This window comes from Danio rerio, chromosome 4 (assembly GCF_052040795.2).
Source record: "Danio rerio strain M-AB ecotype USA chromosome 4, GRCz13ab, whole genome shotgun sequence".
Taxonomy (NCBI): Eukaryota; Metazoa; Chordata; class Actinopteri; order Cypriniformes; family Danionidae; genus Danio; species Danio rerio.
The window spans coordinates 57,530,812-57,549,256 of record NC_141024.2 but is presented as its reverse complement, the minus strand read 5'-3'; the positions used below and the strand labels follow the sequence as shown (position 1 = coordinate 57,549,256).

The 18,445-nt window shown below is 37.5% G+C and overlaps 2 protein-coding genes across 5 annotated transcripts in view; one reads left to right on the top strand and one right to left on the bottom strand.

The window, feature by feature from the left end:
* zgc:113135 overlaps positions 1-18,445 on the bottom strand; it is a 1,020,739-nt gene that overhangs the window by 22,515 nt on the left and 979,779 nt on the right. The window lies entirely within an intron of this gene.
* LOC137490869 (uncharacterized) lies at positions 7,454-16,439 on the top strand. Its single transcript, XM_087249167.2, has 3 exons — positions 7,454-7,493; positions 7,793-7,952; positions 13,124-16,439. The coding sequence occupies exons 2-3, from the start codon at positions 7,868-7,870 to the stop codon at positions 14,095-14,097; spliced, it is 1,059 nt and encodes a 352-aa protein (XP_087105293.1). The 5' UTR covers positions 7,454-7,493; positions 7,793-7,867; the 3' UTR covers positions 14,098-16,439.

The following is an 18,445-nucleotide window of genomic DNA, read 5'->3' as shown; positions in this document are numbered from 1 at the left end:
TTAACAAATGTACAATAGGAAAACAAAACTGGGAAGCAAAAATAGACTTCAGGAGGGGGAAAGGCCAAAACAACAAACAAAAGTACACTCTAGCTAGTTAGGGAGTAAAACTGTCTAAACTGACAAAGTAAAATAAATCAACAACAGAAATGTACACTAACTCCCTAACTAAACATAAACAAGAGAAAAAGGGTTTCAGAAATAAAATGGCACCCACCTCCCTACGGCTTCCAAACACAAAGTTAGTTTTCATAAACAGAGCTCAAATGGCTTCAGAGGCTTTAACAACAGATTTTAACTTCAACAAGTTAAACACAACAGCACCAATAGTTTTTCACAATAGATCAACCAGGCAGGAGAGAGACCACACTCTGGAAGCAAGCTTCAATGTGGCTTGCAACTGGCAGGCTTTTAAGCTTGCCGGGCAACGAGTAGCAGGTGCAAGCAATCAACTTCCTCTCCTCCACACCTAGCTAAGAAACAGGTTGCAGGAACGGAGAGAGAGAGAGAGAGAAAAACCAAAACACAATAATACATTCAAAACACAATGGAATGTAACACCCCCACCCATAAGTTTTCAAGTTAACCAATCTTGAAAAAAAAAAAAAAACTATACAAACCAAATTCTCATTTTTCTTTTCCTTTCTACTCTACAGCATGGGAAATTCTCGAAAGGGCATCAGCTACGACATTTTCAGAACCTTTACGGTACTGGATAGTCAAGTTAAATTCCTGAATAAGGGACCACCTCATTAGACGCTGATTTGAATTTCTCATTCTGTGCAAAAAGACAAGGGGATTGTGGTCTGTATACACAGTGACACAACTACTACCTCCAAGGTACACTTCAAAGTGTTGCAAAGCCAACACCAGGGCTAAGGCCTCCTTCTCAATCGTACTGTACTTTTGCTGGGCACTGGTAAATTTTTTTGAAAAGAAAGATACTGGATGTTCTACACCATTAACATCTTGCAGTAACACAGCTCCAGCACCTGAGGAACTGGCATCTACTTGCAGTAGGAATGGAAGGTCAAAACAAGGGGCAGAGAGTACAGGTGCACTACTTAAGAGGTCTTTGGCGGCTTTAAAGGCAGAGTCACATTCAGGGGACCATACAAACTTTCGGGCAGTGCTGAGCAAGTCTGTTAAAGGGGTTACTATGGTAGCAAAGTTTTGACAGAAGCTCCTATAGTAACCCACCATTCCAAGGAAACGTCTCAGCTCTCTTTTGTTGCAGGGAATGGGAAACTTCAAAATAGCTTCAACTTTCGCCTCAACAGGCTTCACTTGACCCTGACCTACCTTTTTACCTAGGTAAGTTACTACTGCTTTGGCAAACTCACACTTCTTAAGGTTAAGTGTTAGAGAAGCCCTAGTCAGTTGTTTGAAGACTTCATCAAGAATACTCAGATGTTCTTCCCAACTGTGAGTGTAAACCACTACATCATCTAGGTAAGCTTCACAGTTAGGGATTCCTGACAACACTTTTTGCATTAACCTTTGGAAGGTTGCAGGAGCATTGCGCATCCCGAAGGCCATTACAGAGTACTGCAGCAGGTTATCAGGGGTCACAAAGGCTGAAATCTCAGATGCACGGTGACTTAGTGGCACTTGATAATATCCTTTTAGAAGATCAAGTTTTGTAATGAAATGGGCACTACCTATTCTGTCCACACAATCTTCCATTCGGGGCAAAGGAAAGGAATCAGGCTTGGTCACACTATTTACTTTGCGGTAGTCAGTGCAGAAACGGAAGGTTGAATCTTGCTTGGGCACTAACAAACATGGGGAGCTCCAAGGGCTCTGGCTTGGTGTGGCAAGACCATGTTGGAGGAGATATTCAACTTCCTGCTTCATTATCTCTCGCTTATGAGGATTTACACGGTAAGGGTGTTGTTTGATGGGAGGAGAGTTTCCTACATCTATGTCATGTGTGATCATAGAGGTTCTGCCAGGGACATCAGAGAAAAGCATGGGATATTTATTAAACAATTGGGCAAGAGATTGCTTCTGATCTTCAGGCAAGTATGCAAGGTAGTTATCAAGCTGACTTAATATCGTAGAATTTTGAAAGTGTGCAGGTATCACTTCATCTTCATCAGAACCATCCACAATAGAACTGAGAACAACAGTCTTCACCTCAACAGGTCTGGCTGCCTCAACTTCATTGGCTGCTGAATCTGGTGTCTTATTTTCACTCACATAAGACTTCAACATATTTATGTGACAAACTCTGCTTTTTCTTCTGCGTTCAGGAGTAGAAATTACATAATTTGTCTCACTCAACTTCTTTTCAATGCAATAGGGGCCAGCGAATCTAGCATGGAGTGCAGAGGATGGAACAGGGAGTAGAACAAGCACTTGATCACCAGGCTGAAAACTGCGTTTAACTGATTTCTTATCAGATCTTGACTTCATCTTCGACTGGACACACACAATATGGGCCTTAGCAATGTCACAGGCACTATGCAGTCGTTCACGGAAGTTACTGACATAGTCCAACAGGTTGACGGCAGATGTTTCTTTAGACAGCAGTTGTTCCTGGAGGAGTTTTAGGGGTCCACGAACAGTGTGGCCAAAAACAAGTTCAGATGGGCTGAATCCTAATGATTCTTGGACCGTTTCTCGGACAGCAAACAATAGCAAAGGCAGACCTTCCACCCAGTCTTTTCCAGTACTCACACAAAATGTCCGGAGCATGGTCTTGAGAGTCTGATGGAACCGTTCTAGCGCCCCCTGCGATTCTGGGTGGTAGGCGCTCGACATCTGATGAGACACTCCCAACTCCTTTAAAACCTGTGCAAACAGCTTTGATGTAAAGTTAGAACCTTGATCAGTTTGGATGACCTTTGGAAGGCCAAATGTGGAGCAGAATTTGATAATCTCTTTGACTATTACACTAGCTCGCAGAGATCGCAGTGGAAACGCTTCTGGAAATCTTGTAGCAGCACACATTAAAGTTAGTATGTACTGATGACCAGATTTTGATTTTGGAAGGGGCCCAACACAGTCCAAGATCAAGCGTTCAAATGGTTCATTTATAACTGGTATAGGTTGAAGAGGGGCAGTGGGAACAGTCTGATTAGGCTTACCAGAGAGTTGACAGTCATGGCAAGCTCTGCAATAACTCACAACACTGTTTTTCAATCCAGGCCAGAAGAAGTATTTCAAGATTCTCTTGTAAGTCTTAGTGATACCAAGGTGACCAGCCAAAGGATGCTCATGCGCCAGCTTCAGGACCTGGGGACGGTAAGCAGAAGGTAACACAACTTGATGTACAGCTAACACATCTCCATTTACTTGTGGTTTCCATCGTCGCATGAGTATACCATCCTCCCAGTAGTAAGTAACTGGACCACTCAGATTTTTAGCTTTTTCAAAGCTGACAGAAGCATCCAGAGACAACGACAGGGAAGGATCAGCTTTCTGAGCAGCAGCAAGGTCCTCCTTTCCAACTTTTAAAAAAGTTGCAGCTGAATCAGAATCACTCCTTTCACAAGGGGAAGAAATCTCAGGGTTAATGAAGAGTGTACACTCAGACATGCCAGACACAGGATTCATAAAGGAGTCACTGAGGTTCACAACATCGTCCAACTTTCGAGATTGTGCTCTAGTAACAGCACAGGCAGGAAAAACAGCAGGGAAATGAGCAGCAACAACATCTGGCTGTACAGTCACCTCAGGCTTATCCAACACAATAGGACAAGGAAAAACTTTACCTCCAGCCAGGTCATTTCCAAGGATGATGCTTACGCCCTCCACCGGCAGTTCACTCCGTACTGCAATTTGAGCTTGGCCTGTGACCAGATCTGATTTTAAAAAGACAGTATGCAAGGGTACTTTAATACAGCTCAGTTCTATTCCTCTGACTAGTACATCTGTGCCAGTGTATGTTTTGTCAGAGAAAGGTAACACTCCAGCTAAAATGAAAGACTGAGCAGCTCCCGTATCCCTCAGGATGGATACTGTTTGGCCTGGTGAGTCAGCTGAAAGAGACACAGAGCCAGTTATCAGGAAGGGTTTATATCCAGAATCCTGGAGTGGTTGAAATGAGGGGTCAGATACAGAACCAGCTTGAGCAAAAGCTACACTCTTTGACTTTGTAGAAGCAGACTTCTGTTTCCATGCTTTACAGTCAGATATTAGGTGACTAGAATCTAGGCAGTAAAAACAAACACGCTTTCGGCTTGAATTATCCAGCATGGGTTTTACTTTCTCTGACTTCTCAGATGAAAGAACGGGTGAGATTGCCTTTACCTGTTCATTTGCAAAACCTCGATGCCTGAATTGACGAGTACTTGAAAATACTGACCTATGGGTTAATGCAAACTCATCTGCTAATACTGCAGCTTCAGAGAGGGAATTTATCTTTTGCTCATTTAGGTGTATCACAATGTTCTCAGGAAGACAATTTTTAAACTCTTCAAGCAAGATGAGTTCCTGCAGTTGATCGAGAGAGTTAACCTTACTGGCCAGACACCATTTCTCAAAAAGGGTTCTCTTTTCCCGTGCAAACTCAACAAAGGTATGTTTGGCTGTTTTCGTTGTACCTCGAAAGCGCTGGCGATATGCTTCAGGCACAAGTTCATATGCACGTAAAACAGCAGCTTTTACAACATCATAATCCAAGGACTGATCTATTGGAAGTGCAGCACATACTTCCTGAGCTTTACCCACAAAGTTACACTGAAGTAGTAAACCCCACATGTCCTTGGGCCAACCAAGTTTTTCAGCAATCCGCTCAAATGCAGTGAAATATGCATCTACCTCTGCTTCTCGAAAAGGGGGTACTAATTTAATATACTTTGCCACATCAAAGTTAACCCGAGCATCATTGGGAGAGCCAAAATTAACAGTACTACTCTGTGCAGGAACAGCAGTCAGGGGTGAGGAAGGTCTGGAACTTGGAGCTGACACAGGCTTGTTTAAATTAACAGTGCTACTCTGTGCAGGAAGAGCAGTCAGGGGTGAGGAAGGTCTTGAACTTGGAGCTGACACAGGCTTATAGCGTAGAGCTTCTGCCTCAAGTGACAAAGTCTTCAGCTTAATGTCTCTATCAGCTTGTACTTCAATCACACGAAGATGAACAAGTTCAGTTTCATGCTCTTGTTGTTTAATGGCTAACACAAGCTCCTTTAGCTTTATCTCCAATAAAGGATCCATAATTGGCTCAATACCAATAGGAACAGCGTCAACATTAGTTTCAGCTATTTCAACTAATTCCTGCTCCTCTAGCCCATCAGTTTTTGACTCAACTGGTAGGATACCAGAATTAACCAACTCAGTATATAGCTCATCTTTTAAAACTGCTTTAGTAACATCCCTAGACACAGAGATTTTAAAGAACTCAGCAATTAACAGCAAATCCTTCTTACGACAACGATTGAAAACTTCTACTGTGGGAGCAAGACTAAACTCAATCAAATCAAACTCCATTTTACAAAATACAACCTATCTGCCCCTTTCCAAAAAAAAGAAAACAGCCACAACTACAATTAGACTAAGAAAAATCACTAATAAGTTACAAAACTTCCCCAAAATTCAAATTGTAGAATACAAAATTCTCAAAGTCAAATTTGAAAAGGTAACGTTTAACTTTGTTCAAATCCCGGATGAGCCCCCAATTTTCACTGTTACGTCCCTGATGGTAAGTGTCTAGGAGCGGGAGTAACAGTGAAAAGTTTTAAAAATGTTGGTTGGGGTGAGTGTGGGTCAGTCCCCTGCCTTCACGACAACACACCAAATTCAAGTTAAATAATTTATTAACAAATGTACAATAGGAAAACAAAACTGGGAAGCAAAAATAGACTTCAGGAGGGGGAAAGGCCAAAACAACAAACAAAAGTACACTCTAGCTAGTTAGGGAGTAAAACTGTCTAAACTGACAAAGTAAAATAAATCAACAACAGAAATGTACACTAACTCCCTAACTAAACATAAACAAGAGAAAAAGGGTTTCAGAAATAAAATGGCACCCACCTCCCTACGGCTTCCAAACACAAAGTTAGTTTTCATAAACAGAGCTCAAATGGCTTCAGGGGCTTTAACAACAGATTTTAACTTCAACAAGTTAAACACAACAGCACCAATAGTTTTTCACAATAGATCAACCAGGCAGGAGAGAGACCACACTCTGGAAGCAAGCTTCAATGTGGCTTGCAACTGGCAGGCTTTTAAGCTTGCCGGGCAACGAGTAGCAGGTGCAAGCAATCAACTTCCTCTCCTCCACACCTAGCTAAGAAACAGGTTGCAGGAACGGAGAGAGAGAGAGAGAGAGAAAAACCAAAACACAATAATACATTCAAAACACAATGGAATGTAACAACGTAATAGGTTGAAACTTATTTGGGCTACAGTCCATTTGTCAGAATAAAAACAATATTTATAACCAAATAAGCAAACAAACAAATAACTAAACAGTTGTAAAGAAGCTTTTAAAATGACTGAAAAACTTAATACACTGTTGAACAATACATGCACATGTTTAGATTTTACATTTTATAATGTCAGCAATCAGATATTATTTGAGTGTAAATTCAGAATGTGCAACTCACCTTATTTTATCAGCGTGCATGCTAACAACCGGGATTCACACAAGAGCATGTGCAAGGTGCGCAGGAATGTTTTTCTGTATGCATGCATCAGTTCGCTTTCACAAGCTTTGTTTCAGTTGCACATTGAGAATAACAAACTCGCAAGTGTAAAAGATGCTAAATGTAAATGGCCCCTAATGTCTTTAATCTGGGATTGCCAATAATCGTATCTCAATGCTTTTACTAGAGGACATTTTTTTTGCCACCCGCAGAAAAATCCCACCCTGGGCGATCGCCCACATTGGCCATGCCTAAATCCACCACTGGCAATGCTAAACGTTATTGTTCCACTATTATTTGTCTGTTTTGTCTCACCTCATCCATGTCCAAACTGTTGAACCATACAGTGGCTGTTTTTTGCCCCTGTATTCTCTTTATTTGCATTCAGCAGAAGAAACTCAAACAGATTTGGAAAAAGTAGAGGATGAGTAAATTAAAGAATTGTGATTTTTATGTAACTTACCCCTTTAATGCTTTTGTAAGTAAAGGTAAATTATATATTACTGAAGATTGCTAAAGAATGGCAGGAAACATGGAACACAGATAATAAGAGACAACAATTCATGTTCTACATAGGCCTATGAAGTTGTAGAAATAGAAAAGAAGAGGTCATAATTATGAGGATGAGATTTGGACTCAGATATTAATAGGAAGTAATGTGTTGTAGACATACAAATCATTATAAAGTGGATTAAAAAGTTAAGAAAATATTTAGATTTAAGGTTTTTGTGAGAGAGAGCAGATATAGTCTAAAGTGAAAATCATGGGAGAAATGTATCAGTAGGTCATGACTGCAACAGATCGTGGCAAAAAAGTTAAACAAAAAAGACTTTTATTTTGCCGTGGCGCGTGACGTCATCAGGCAGCGCCGCTTCGTCGCTGTGATTCAACTGGAGAAAGGTTTGTTTGAAAACGTTTACAGATATAAACTGATATAAAGTTAAAATTCTAAAGTTTTAAGTTTTTTATACGATGCTATATTATGTTACTGCTGTTGGAAATATTATTTTAACCCTTTATACAACGTAGTACTATTTTATTCTCAGTAACTAATGGCTATTGTTTGAATAAAGTAACAGGAAAGTGTGTAATAAGTTAAGTGTTGTAAAGACACGTTTTGTTAATTACTCTCATATAAAGAAACCATTGAAGCAAGTGTTAAAGAGAAGTTATTTTGTTTCTGTTTATTGTTTTATTAGTTTTAAACAGGATAAAGTGTCCAAACACAGAGAAAAATTCATGCTGAAGCGACTGATCTCCACACTGTTATAAAGATGGCGTTTATTAAAGTGGAGAGTGAAGATGTGGAGATTGAAGAAACATTCACAGTCAAACAGGAAGATCCGCAGGAACAAACAGGTTAGTTTTCATTCTTAAAGACCAACTCAGTCATTTGATCCTCATTCAGATATATTTTAATAATAAGAATAATAAATTAAATCCATCTTGCAGCCCTGAGTGTGCTGCCTAGTTCTACTAAATGCACATAAGCAGTCATTTAAAGACAGGAATGAGTTTCTTTCTTACTTGTTCTCATGTCTTTTGGCATTATTTTATGTATTATTAGTCTCCTATTTTCTCTACCTTTTTAACCTTCTTTTCTTGTTCTCCGACTGTACCCTGCGCACTGGCACTATATATAAATAAATAAATAAAAACAATAAATTAAAAAAAAGTTTAACTGAGCTGACAAAATTTGACCTACATTATTCTCATAGAAGATATCTGCTATTACAGTGATAGTGTTGGCTTAGTACTTTCCATTTGCATATGTCACGTTGATCACAATTACCCTTTTTTAATCAACTTCTTTATGGGTTTAAAGTTGTTTCTAGTAGTTGTCACTAGTTCTCACAGATAGTATCTGAGTTAGAATTACATCAATATTATAATAACTAATTACCAGCGCTATTGTGTTTAAACAGGGTATCCGTGGGGTCCTAAAATGTCGTACATTCCTAAATCAAAATTTTAGGTCTTCAAAAGTCCTAAATTTACTGAAATATTGTGTTGTAGGTCTTAAATCTTTTTTAAGCAAGTCTTTATTTTCGTTTGTTCATATTTTGTTACCCAATCCGGCCAAAACCCATACAATCACCAACAATCCATCTCAATAAAACTTTAAACTTTTTTTTATTGAAAAGGGTCATTTTAACTCTATTTATCATAATGGTTTAATTATTTTCCTTACAATAACACTGGTTTAGACGTGCTCCATGTATTTACTGCTGAGAACATCGACCTGGACAGATTATTGTGCATAAATTTAGTTTATTATAGTTTTTTAAACGTTTGGTCATTTTTTTATTTTACAGAAAGTTTATTTTGGATAAAAAGTGTGTGGATACTAGTAAAGCTTGCTTTTTTACACATTTAAAATCTTTTACTAAGAAATATCCAAAATAATATAATAATTTTTTATTATAATATTTTTTTCATAGGACAAATACAAAATCTGGGCCATTTGAAAAGTTCTTTAGCCCTTCATGAGTCTAAAAGTTCATTCAAAATGGTCATTAAAAGTCTTAAATTTAACTTGGTGAAACCTGCAGGAACCCTGGTTTAAAGTATGTCGGAAAACGTGGATGCCCCAATTTTAAACATGCTGAATGAAATTGACACTAAAATAATTAATCATTATAAAACATTGCACAATATTCTAAACTATATTGATGTTGTGGGATGAGGTGAGACAAAACAAACAAATAATAGTGGAACAATAACGTTTAGCATTGCCAGTGGTGGATTTAGGCATGGGCAATGTGGGCGATCGCCCAGGGTGGGATTTTCCTGCGGGTGGCAAAAAAAAATGTCTTCTAGTAAAAGCATTGAGATACGATTATTGGCAATCCCAGATTAAAGACATTAGGGGCCATTTACATTTAGCATCTTTCACACCTGCGAGTTTGTTATTCTCAATGTGCAACTGAAACAAAGTTTGTGAAAGCAATCTGATGCATGCATACAGAAAAACATTCCCGCGCACCTTGCACATGCTCTTGTGTGAATCCTGGTTGTTAGCATGCACGCTGATAAAATAAGCTCCGCTCATGCGCCATGAAACCGAATTAACAGCCTTTTGTGGAGAGGTGTCGGCACACAGAGAGTTTTGCGAATGTAGCGGAGTGCGGGAAAGAAGCTTAGGGTTGGGGTGCTGAGACCCAAGCAATGGTTAAGCTTGCTAAAGGGTTAGCTCCCTTAGAACCACCCAAACCCAACGCCTTATCTCAGTTTAAATTTTTATACCGACTATTCCACCTGGGATTCAAACCCAGGACAAATATTTAAAGGTCACACAGATTTGTCTCTTTTTAGTTTAAGGAGCAGACAGGAGAAATGAGTAAATACAAAAATACAAAAACTTTATTCACACTTCTTTAAAAATGCTAACACTAAAATAGGTCCTAAACCAATCAGCTCTGGAGGGCTTACTCACAAAAGGCACTAAAAGTGGTTATCATTCAACCCGCACACAGAAAATACTCCATATCATACTCTCCAAATCAATGTTCCCAAATAGAGCCATTCACTCACAGGACTGGGGCTACCCGCAGGAGTGATCACCAGTGAAATACACCATACACTTTTACACCACAGCACACTCCAGCCACACACCCTGGTGCATCAGAAGTGTCCCACAGCACACACTGGCACAGCAGCACAACCACTAAAAAGGTTCCTTCACCCGTGGGCCCCCAGCTCCTGCAAAAAAACAGAAAGAAAATACCAAGAGCTACTAATGGGAAAAGGGCTCCTCTCACACAGGTTAATTTTACACAAAGCACAGACACAAATCAGTCACTCAGAACTCAATACAGAGTAATAATGAGGGCTCTTGAAATGGATTAATGAACTATACAGTCACAGGAAAGGAGGATTCACAGAATACACTTTGGTGCAATCAAACATGGACGCAATTTCATCACATTGATGACAGTTTGTTCAATTTTGACGGCCCAAGGTCTGCCAACGCAACTGAACCTTCTATTTTCTTTAAATACAATAAAAGAGGTCTTGACAGAGCTCGGTCAGTACTCAGACAGTAGCATCACCCAGACGATAGCATTAAATGCTTCTGGATTGTAGCATGAATGTTCTTTAACAGCAGCGACAAATGTGGGCACATTTACGATCCGAACGAGAAGGAGAATCCATGAATGAGGTGCTCTTATACCAAATTCGCCGATTGATATAAAAAGTCTTCAACCACACAAACTGACAGTGGGCCAGTCAGTCGTCCAATCAGTCCAAACACTGATGGAAACACACATACACCAGGCCGGCTGGAAGCCATTGCCAGCACACACGCACACCCACACAGGAAGTGGAGTTCAGAACATGCCTCATGACAGGCTACAGCCCTTAGCAATAAATAGGCGCGTACTCTGCACTGATTGGTCATTGAAGGCATCAATCACCATCACTTACCTTCTGCACCCTGTCACACAAAGTTTATGTAAAGTTTATGTAATATGCCAATGGTGTTACTTTCACTAAGCATGGCTATAAAGCAGAAAGGAGGGATAAAGAGTCAGGGAGGTAAAACTTCATAGCATTAATTCTCGCCCATGAGTCGGGTCTAAGACAACAGATAATTCGGTAACACTTTATAATAACAACACACTATAAACCATTTATTATGCATTAGCTAATAGTGAATTCATTATCTGTTTAGCATTAACTCTAAATGAATAAGCGTTATTAAACAGTTCATAACTGCAGCTACATATGCTGTATTCCTGACTTACAACCACATTTATAATATGCTTAATAATTGTACTTTCATACTTTGTTAAGGATTAATTTCCTATTACTAAATTAAGTATGGGGAGTTAAGCGCAATGTTCATCATAAGTGGGGGCAGAGCGGGCCAGAATCACGGTGGCAGCAGGTCAGATGACTGTCAGACCAAGGGGAAATGTCCCTATGTCTCCCTATGGCCAGTTCGCCCTTGAGTTATACTGTTTTCTATTGTGTATTATTCCTGGTCATTTCTCCAATAATTGTAAGTTCTAAAACAATAGCATATAAGATCAGGTCACTGCTATGATATGATTGACAATTTATGTATGTCACTGTTTGTCATTGTGCTCTGTTTATTCTGAGAGCTGAGGCTGAGTATTTGTAGAGCTTTTAACTCTTGAAATTATTAACTCCGTGTCATTCTAACACTGGATAAACAGAATCCTGTATTATCTGTAATCTCGTTCCACACTGCTCATGCTATACCTGGTGTTCATTAATAGACGTTTCACATTCGCAAACCCCGGGTTAACATTTTTATTTGTATATTTATGTTGTCAATGTCCCTGACTGGACAAACAGCAGGTCATCTTTTTAGATGGCATTTCTGCATCTTGTCGGATTAACAATATCTGCAAATTAGGAGAAATACCAGCCTTTTAGAAAGAAGTTATTATTATACCAATACCTAAACCAGGAAAAGATCATTTAAATAATTATTATCCAATAGCACTTACCAGTTGCCTTTGCAAAACAATGGAACAAATGATTAATGATCGATTGGTGTGGATTTAAAAAAAAACAGAAGATTAATAAATATCAGTGTGGGTTTAGAAGAGGGAAAAGTACTCTTGACCATCTTATACGATTAGAATCTTTTGTACGAGATGGTTTTATTAAAAAAGAACACATACAAGCAGTTTTTTTTTTTTTTTTTTTATCCGGAAAAGGCCTTTGACACTACCAGGAGGTATGGTATTTTAAAAGATTTACACGAGATGGGTGTTTGAGGAAATTTGCCTAATTTTATTGCAAATTTTTTTTATTCAATAGAGTTTTTCGTGTGCGTATGAAAACTATATTATCTGAATATATGAGCATATATAGCATATATGAGAATCAGGAGTGCCCCAAGAAAGTATACTATCAGTAACACTATTTAGTATTAAAATTAATAATATTGTAAATGTTAATGGGAATAATATATTTCATATTTTATATGTAGATGATTTATGTATTTGTTATAAAGGAAAAATATGTATACAATCAAGAGACAAATTTAAATATGTATAAATAAAATATATGACTGGTCAGTTTTAAATGGTTTTAATTTTTCTAAGTCAAAAACTGTATGCATGCATTTTTGTTTTTTAAGATCTATGCATTTAGATCAGGAGCTTTTTTAGATAGAGAAACTATACAAGTTGTGAAAAAGGTAAAGTTCCTAGGAATGAGTTTTGACAATAAGCAGTGTTTTATTCCTCATATTAAAGTATTATGAAATAGATGTTTTAAAACAATCAATGTATGAACTTAATCTTAGAAAGGTAAAATAAATAAATAAATTAAGACCTCTGTAATGAAATCCAAGACTTTGTATAAATGTGTACACGTTAATGGACCAAACACAATATGATCTGATTTATTTTACATTTAAACAATTTATTTTTACATTTTATCAATTTGCATCAAAATGTGTAGCCAATGTTTCCTGTGTCTTCTCACTTTTCAGCTTTTGATGAGAGTTTTTAAGACTTAATGAAAACTGTTTTATTTATTTATTTTAGACTTAATTGAAGTGAATAAGGGGAGTAAAGAGGAGGAACATCATGTCAAATTTGAGGAAAAAACCTATTTACAGACTGATGGTAATTTGAAAAGGAGAGACAAGAACCGTTTCATCTGCACTCAGTGTGGAAAGAGTTTTGGAAGAAAAGACAATCTTAAGATTCACATGAAAATACACACTGGAGAGAAACCGTTTACATGCACTCAGTGTGGGAAGAGTTTCAACCAATCATCAAACCTTAATGACCACATGATGATCCACACTGGAGAGAAACCATTCACATGCACTCAGTGTGGGAAGAGTTTCAGGAAGTCATCATCCCTTACTCTACACATGATGATCCACACTGGAGAAAAACCATTCACATGCACTCAGTGTGGGAAGAGTTACAGCCAATCATCACACCTTAATCAACACATGATGATCCACACTGGAGAGAAACCATTCACATGCACTCAGTGTGGGAAAAGTTTTAACCGCTCATCAGGCCTTTATCAACATATGAGGATTCACACTGGAGAGAAACCATTCACATGCACTCAGTGTGGAAAAAGTTTTAACCGCTCATCAAACCTTTATAAACACATGAGGAACCACACTGGAGAGAAACCATTCTCATGTGTTCAGTGTGGGAAGAGTTTTAACTTCTCATCAACCCTTTATCAACACATGACAATCCACACTGGAGAGAAACCATTCACATGCACTCAGTGTGGAAAGAGTTTTACCTGCTCATCACGCCTTCATCAACACATGAGGATCCACACTGGAGAGAAACCATTCACATGCACTCAGTGTGGGAAGTGTTTTAACTTTTCATCAAACCTTAATCGACACATTAGGATCCACAGTGGAGAGAAACCATTCACATGCACTCAGTGTGGGAAGAGTTTCAGCCAATCATCACACCTTAATCAACACATCATGAGCCACACTGGAGAGAAACCATTCATGTCTAATCATCTTGTTTAATCCCGCCCCTTTTCGCAGTGGCGTACAACAGAATTTCGCATACTCAATAGTGATGGGAAGTTCTGATCATTTTATTTACTGATCGAGATGAACAAATCTTTTTTCGAGTCATTTCGTTCATTTGGTTCAATTTGCCAAAATATTATTAAAATGTTACGAATTGCTTCCAAACACATCTACAACTAGCACAGAAGGTTGATTACACAACAAATGAGTCATAAATAAATTATAAGAAGAAGAAAATAACAATTCAATGTTTACCTGCTCTTTTGTCTATAGGTATTGTTGTCTCCTTTCTCAGCTCACCTCTTCATGTCTTCAAATGTCAGTGGTGCGTTCACGTTACAATGACAGTCACATATAATCTTAACCAATGTACACAGTCTGAGCCGATAGGAGCCATGATAATTAGTTTACCTTTTGAGTCTTCTGGTTCTTGAGTCGTTCGTTCATCACGTGACAGAATCGGAGGACTCGAGAGGTGAACAGATCAATTCTTTTTCTGGCTCTAAATGCATATGATTGGCATATAAATGCATATGTTTGGCTGTAGTCTTTCATGTGGTGAACGAACGACTCGATAGAGGACTCGAAAAATGAACTGATCTTGTCTCGCACTACACATCGTGCACCTGAGCGAATTAATGAATCTTTTAGTTAATCCGAGTCATTCATTCATTTTGTCACATAACATGAAAGAAAGCATAAGAGATGAGTTATTTAATAAATCAAATAGTCTTTGTGAATAGTTTTGTAACATATGATGCTGCCAGCATTAGACACTTAAACACTGTTTAATTGTTGTTTATTGTTTTATTATTATTATTATTATTTTACCAGAAAAGCTTTTATAACAAATCAGATTACTTTATAAATCACGACAATAAAATAAGCAAAAGAAAACATAATAGTGCACATCAAGCTAGGCTTTTTAATAAATAAAAACAAGTAAGCTTTAAATTAAATAATGTGTTTGTGCCATAAAATCTTTATATCAAATATGGCAACTCTTCCCAGTAGATGTTTTTATGAAACAGCAATTTAAGTGAAAGATATTATAAATAAAAACAAAAGCCACAGGGCCTAATGAGCTTAACAACTTGACTTGAGAATAGAACAGTGCATTTAAAAAAATAAATAAAATTAAATAAGCTTTAAAACAACATTGTGTGGCTTTACTTGTTGGACTTGGCTTAAGGTTTGTTAGCATTCAAAAACACAAGCTCTGAACTTTTGGTAGGCTGAGTCTGTTTCTTCTTGTGTCATTAGTTGTTGTCGCAGGATAAAAGATGCTAAATGAGTAAATGCAAATGCAAACTATCTTTATACAAATATTAGACCAATACATAAAGTCTGCATAGAAAAACATTATTAAACAAAAAATGGGTTATTAATGAACAAATTACAAATCACTTGTAATTGTAGAATTTAATTAATCTATCGCCTAGCTTAGTGTTTGTTTTCTGATAGCAAGCCAGCAAATAGACAAATCAATATATATATATATATATATATATATATATATATATATATATATATATATATATATATATATATATATATATATATAAACCACATATCCAGTAGAAAAAAGTAACAATAACTTAGTGACAATAAATAATAAACCCTGAAACTGTTATGGAACTCCACACGAGACAAAAACCATGAGAATGGTCAGGATCTAAAACAACTTTCTAATCTGAGAAGAAGATCAGCTAAAAAACCAGTTGTTCAGGTTGTCTCGATCATGCATCCTGAGCCCTCCACTTTGCCCTGGACTTTACCTTCTCCACCAGAGTAGCTCACTCATATCCCACACAGAATGTGTAAGTTTTTAATATGGTGTATCTTGTGGCTTTATATTCATGTTTGGTGTGATTTAAAATGTCTCTGTGTGATTGATAAAGTGGTCTTAATTTCACTGTAATATTTTACAATCTCCCTTATTTCAGTTAATTTGGGTTTTGACTTTAAAAAGATCTTTGCCAGATGCTCCACTCCAGGGAAAATGGTCTTCGCATCAACTCATGACCAGGCAAGAGTCTTGGTGAAGCTTTTATTGTCTTGAATTTATAATGATTTGAGTATTTAGGCAAAGGATGCAGAAGTGTCCGTGGGATCCTGTAAACAGGATACCCCATTGCAGGTTGTGAGTCTCTGAGCTCTGCATCAGGACTTATATGCTGCAATGTATTTCTACATGGTCAGGTATTCCTCTTTAACTCTTAAATGTATCTTTAAGTAATTGATGTTGTACAATCTTGATTGGCTTATTTTGTTTAATTATGTGAACTGCAATGGAAAATCTTTTCCTGACAAATAAATGTGAAATTCTTGTTTAACTCTGATTTCTCCCGAAATCATGTAAATCTAGTAGATTGTTTAGGCTGATGTTTCCGCAGCCTACAACCAGGATTAGTCATCCATTCAGGCTCATTGGATAAAGCATAGGCACAGCATTAGAGACTTGTTGATTTCTGACAATCACTGATGATATAATCTAGGGGTATGATATAATCTAGGGGTTAAATCAAACTTTCTTTAAGTATGTGCAAGCATGGGGCGGCCTATTATTACTTAAAGGAAATTAGCTTATCTGCTAAGAATCGGAACTGGCGAGGATGTGTCCGTGAGCAGATGAAACTGGCCAGCATACTGACTCTAAGCGACTTTGAGTAAACGATGAAACATTAATGGAATATAAGGATTTATTAGGTTAATCAATCTAAATTAGACCTAATCACAACCTATAAGGTAATCAGCTTGAATTAGATGAATCTAAATCTAAAACTATTATAAATTGGAGTCAGATTAAATTTCAGAGCTAGAAACAAATTAAAATAAATTATAACTAACAAAAATATTTCTTTTCACATGTGCTAAAAGGTTTACACGCATTTAACCTTCACCCTTTGCTGTTAGTTCCGTCATGGGACTAATAGATGGACTCTTACATGTGTGTGTATTTATATAGTTTATAACCATAACAGTTCTACAGTTTCTTCTATTTTACTTGTTGATTTCTATTTTATTTAAATAGTGTATTTATTTTGTTAAAGAGCCCATATTATGGTTTTTTGAAAATGCCCTTCCATGTAGTGTAACACAGCTCTACGTGAAGTGAAATATGCAGCTAATGTTTAAATCTGTAAGTGTACAGTGTTTAAAACTGTTGATTCATCTATAAAAGAGTCGACTCATTGTGCTTCAAATGAGTTATCTTGATAATGGGTCATTAGGTGTTTTGTGATTACGTATCTACGAAACACAAGTAGTTGCGTGTGCAAACCCGGGAGATTTGAAACCTGCGGCCTCGCCCACTAACACAGAAAAAAAGCCACACACACACACACGCGCGCGCCGGTCGAATGTGAAGTCACACTGTGCAGATGGAAATTATTGAGTCTCTACCCAAAGATGAAACCTCAGCATTAGCCCAGCCTTGAGCAGTTTAAGTGCTTCTGGAAACTTCATGCTTTAGACTGGGTGTATATTACATGCTTAATAATCAATTTTTAGACTGTGTGTGTGTGTGTGTGTGTAGGCCTATTATTATTTAAAATAAAATGTAAAAATAAAAATGATTATATTATGTAAAAAATATTATTCTTTATAATTATATCCAGTTCCCCTAAAACTTTGCTTAAATACCATATACATTTATTAAATAAATAAAACCAAAAAGTAAATAACTGTTTGGTCTGACAAGTTTTCAGGACATATCAAATTTCAGCACAACACTAACTAACTAGTCTCACTCACACACACACACAAACTTGTACACACTCTCACTAACACACTCACTCTTGTACATGCTCTCTCTCACACACACCTACATTCTATCTCAATTCAATTCAGAAATACTTTTTTAGCATGACTGTAAATGATACAATGTTGCCAACACAAACACATAGACATCTCACAGACACATGTACATGCTCTCACTCACAAAGATAAGCCCTCCCTCTCACACACACACTTCTACATGCTTTCTCATATACATGTACTGGCTCTCTCTCTTACACACACTACTACATGCTGTCTTTCACTCACACACACACACACACACAAACAAATGTGCATTTGATACTTATATAATTTTACGTGCTCATTAGGCTTACGATAGGTGGTTGCATTGTAATTATTTGGTCATAAAGGTATTAATTGTTTTAAATAGTTTTTCAGCTAATAATGTTTGTGATGTCATACATGCTACAAAAGGCTTTTGAAGCTGACAAGACGTGGAGCGACCATGACCAGAGCGTTCCAGAGAGAAGGTGTCTCTCAAAATGCAGTGGCCCAGCTCGCTGCATTTGCAGAGCTGTACTTTGCTAACAGGGAGCAATTT

Bases quoted from the DNA above. Each gene is read 5' to 3' on its own strand.
- LOC137490869 (XM_087249167.2), top strand. From the start codon at position 7,868: ATGGCGTTTATTAAAGTGGAGAGTGAAGATGTGGAGATTGAAGAAACA. The intron at 7,953-13,123 runs GTTAGTTTTCAT...TATTTATTTTAG, and splicing joins AGATCCGCAGGAACAAACAG to ACTTAATTGAAGTGAATAAG.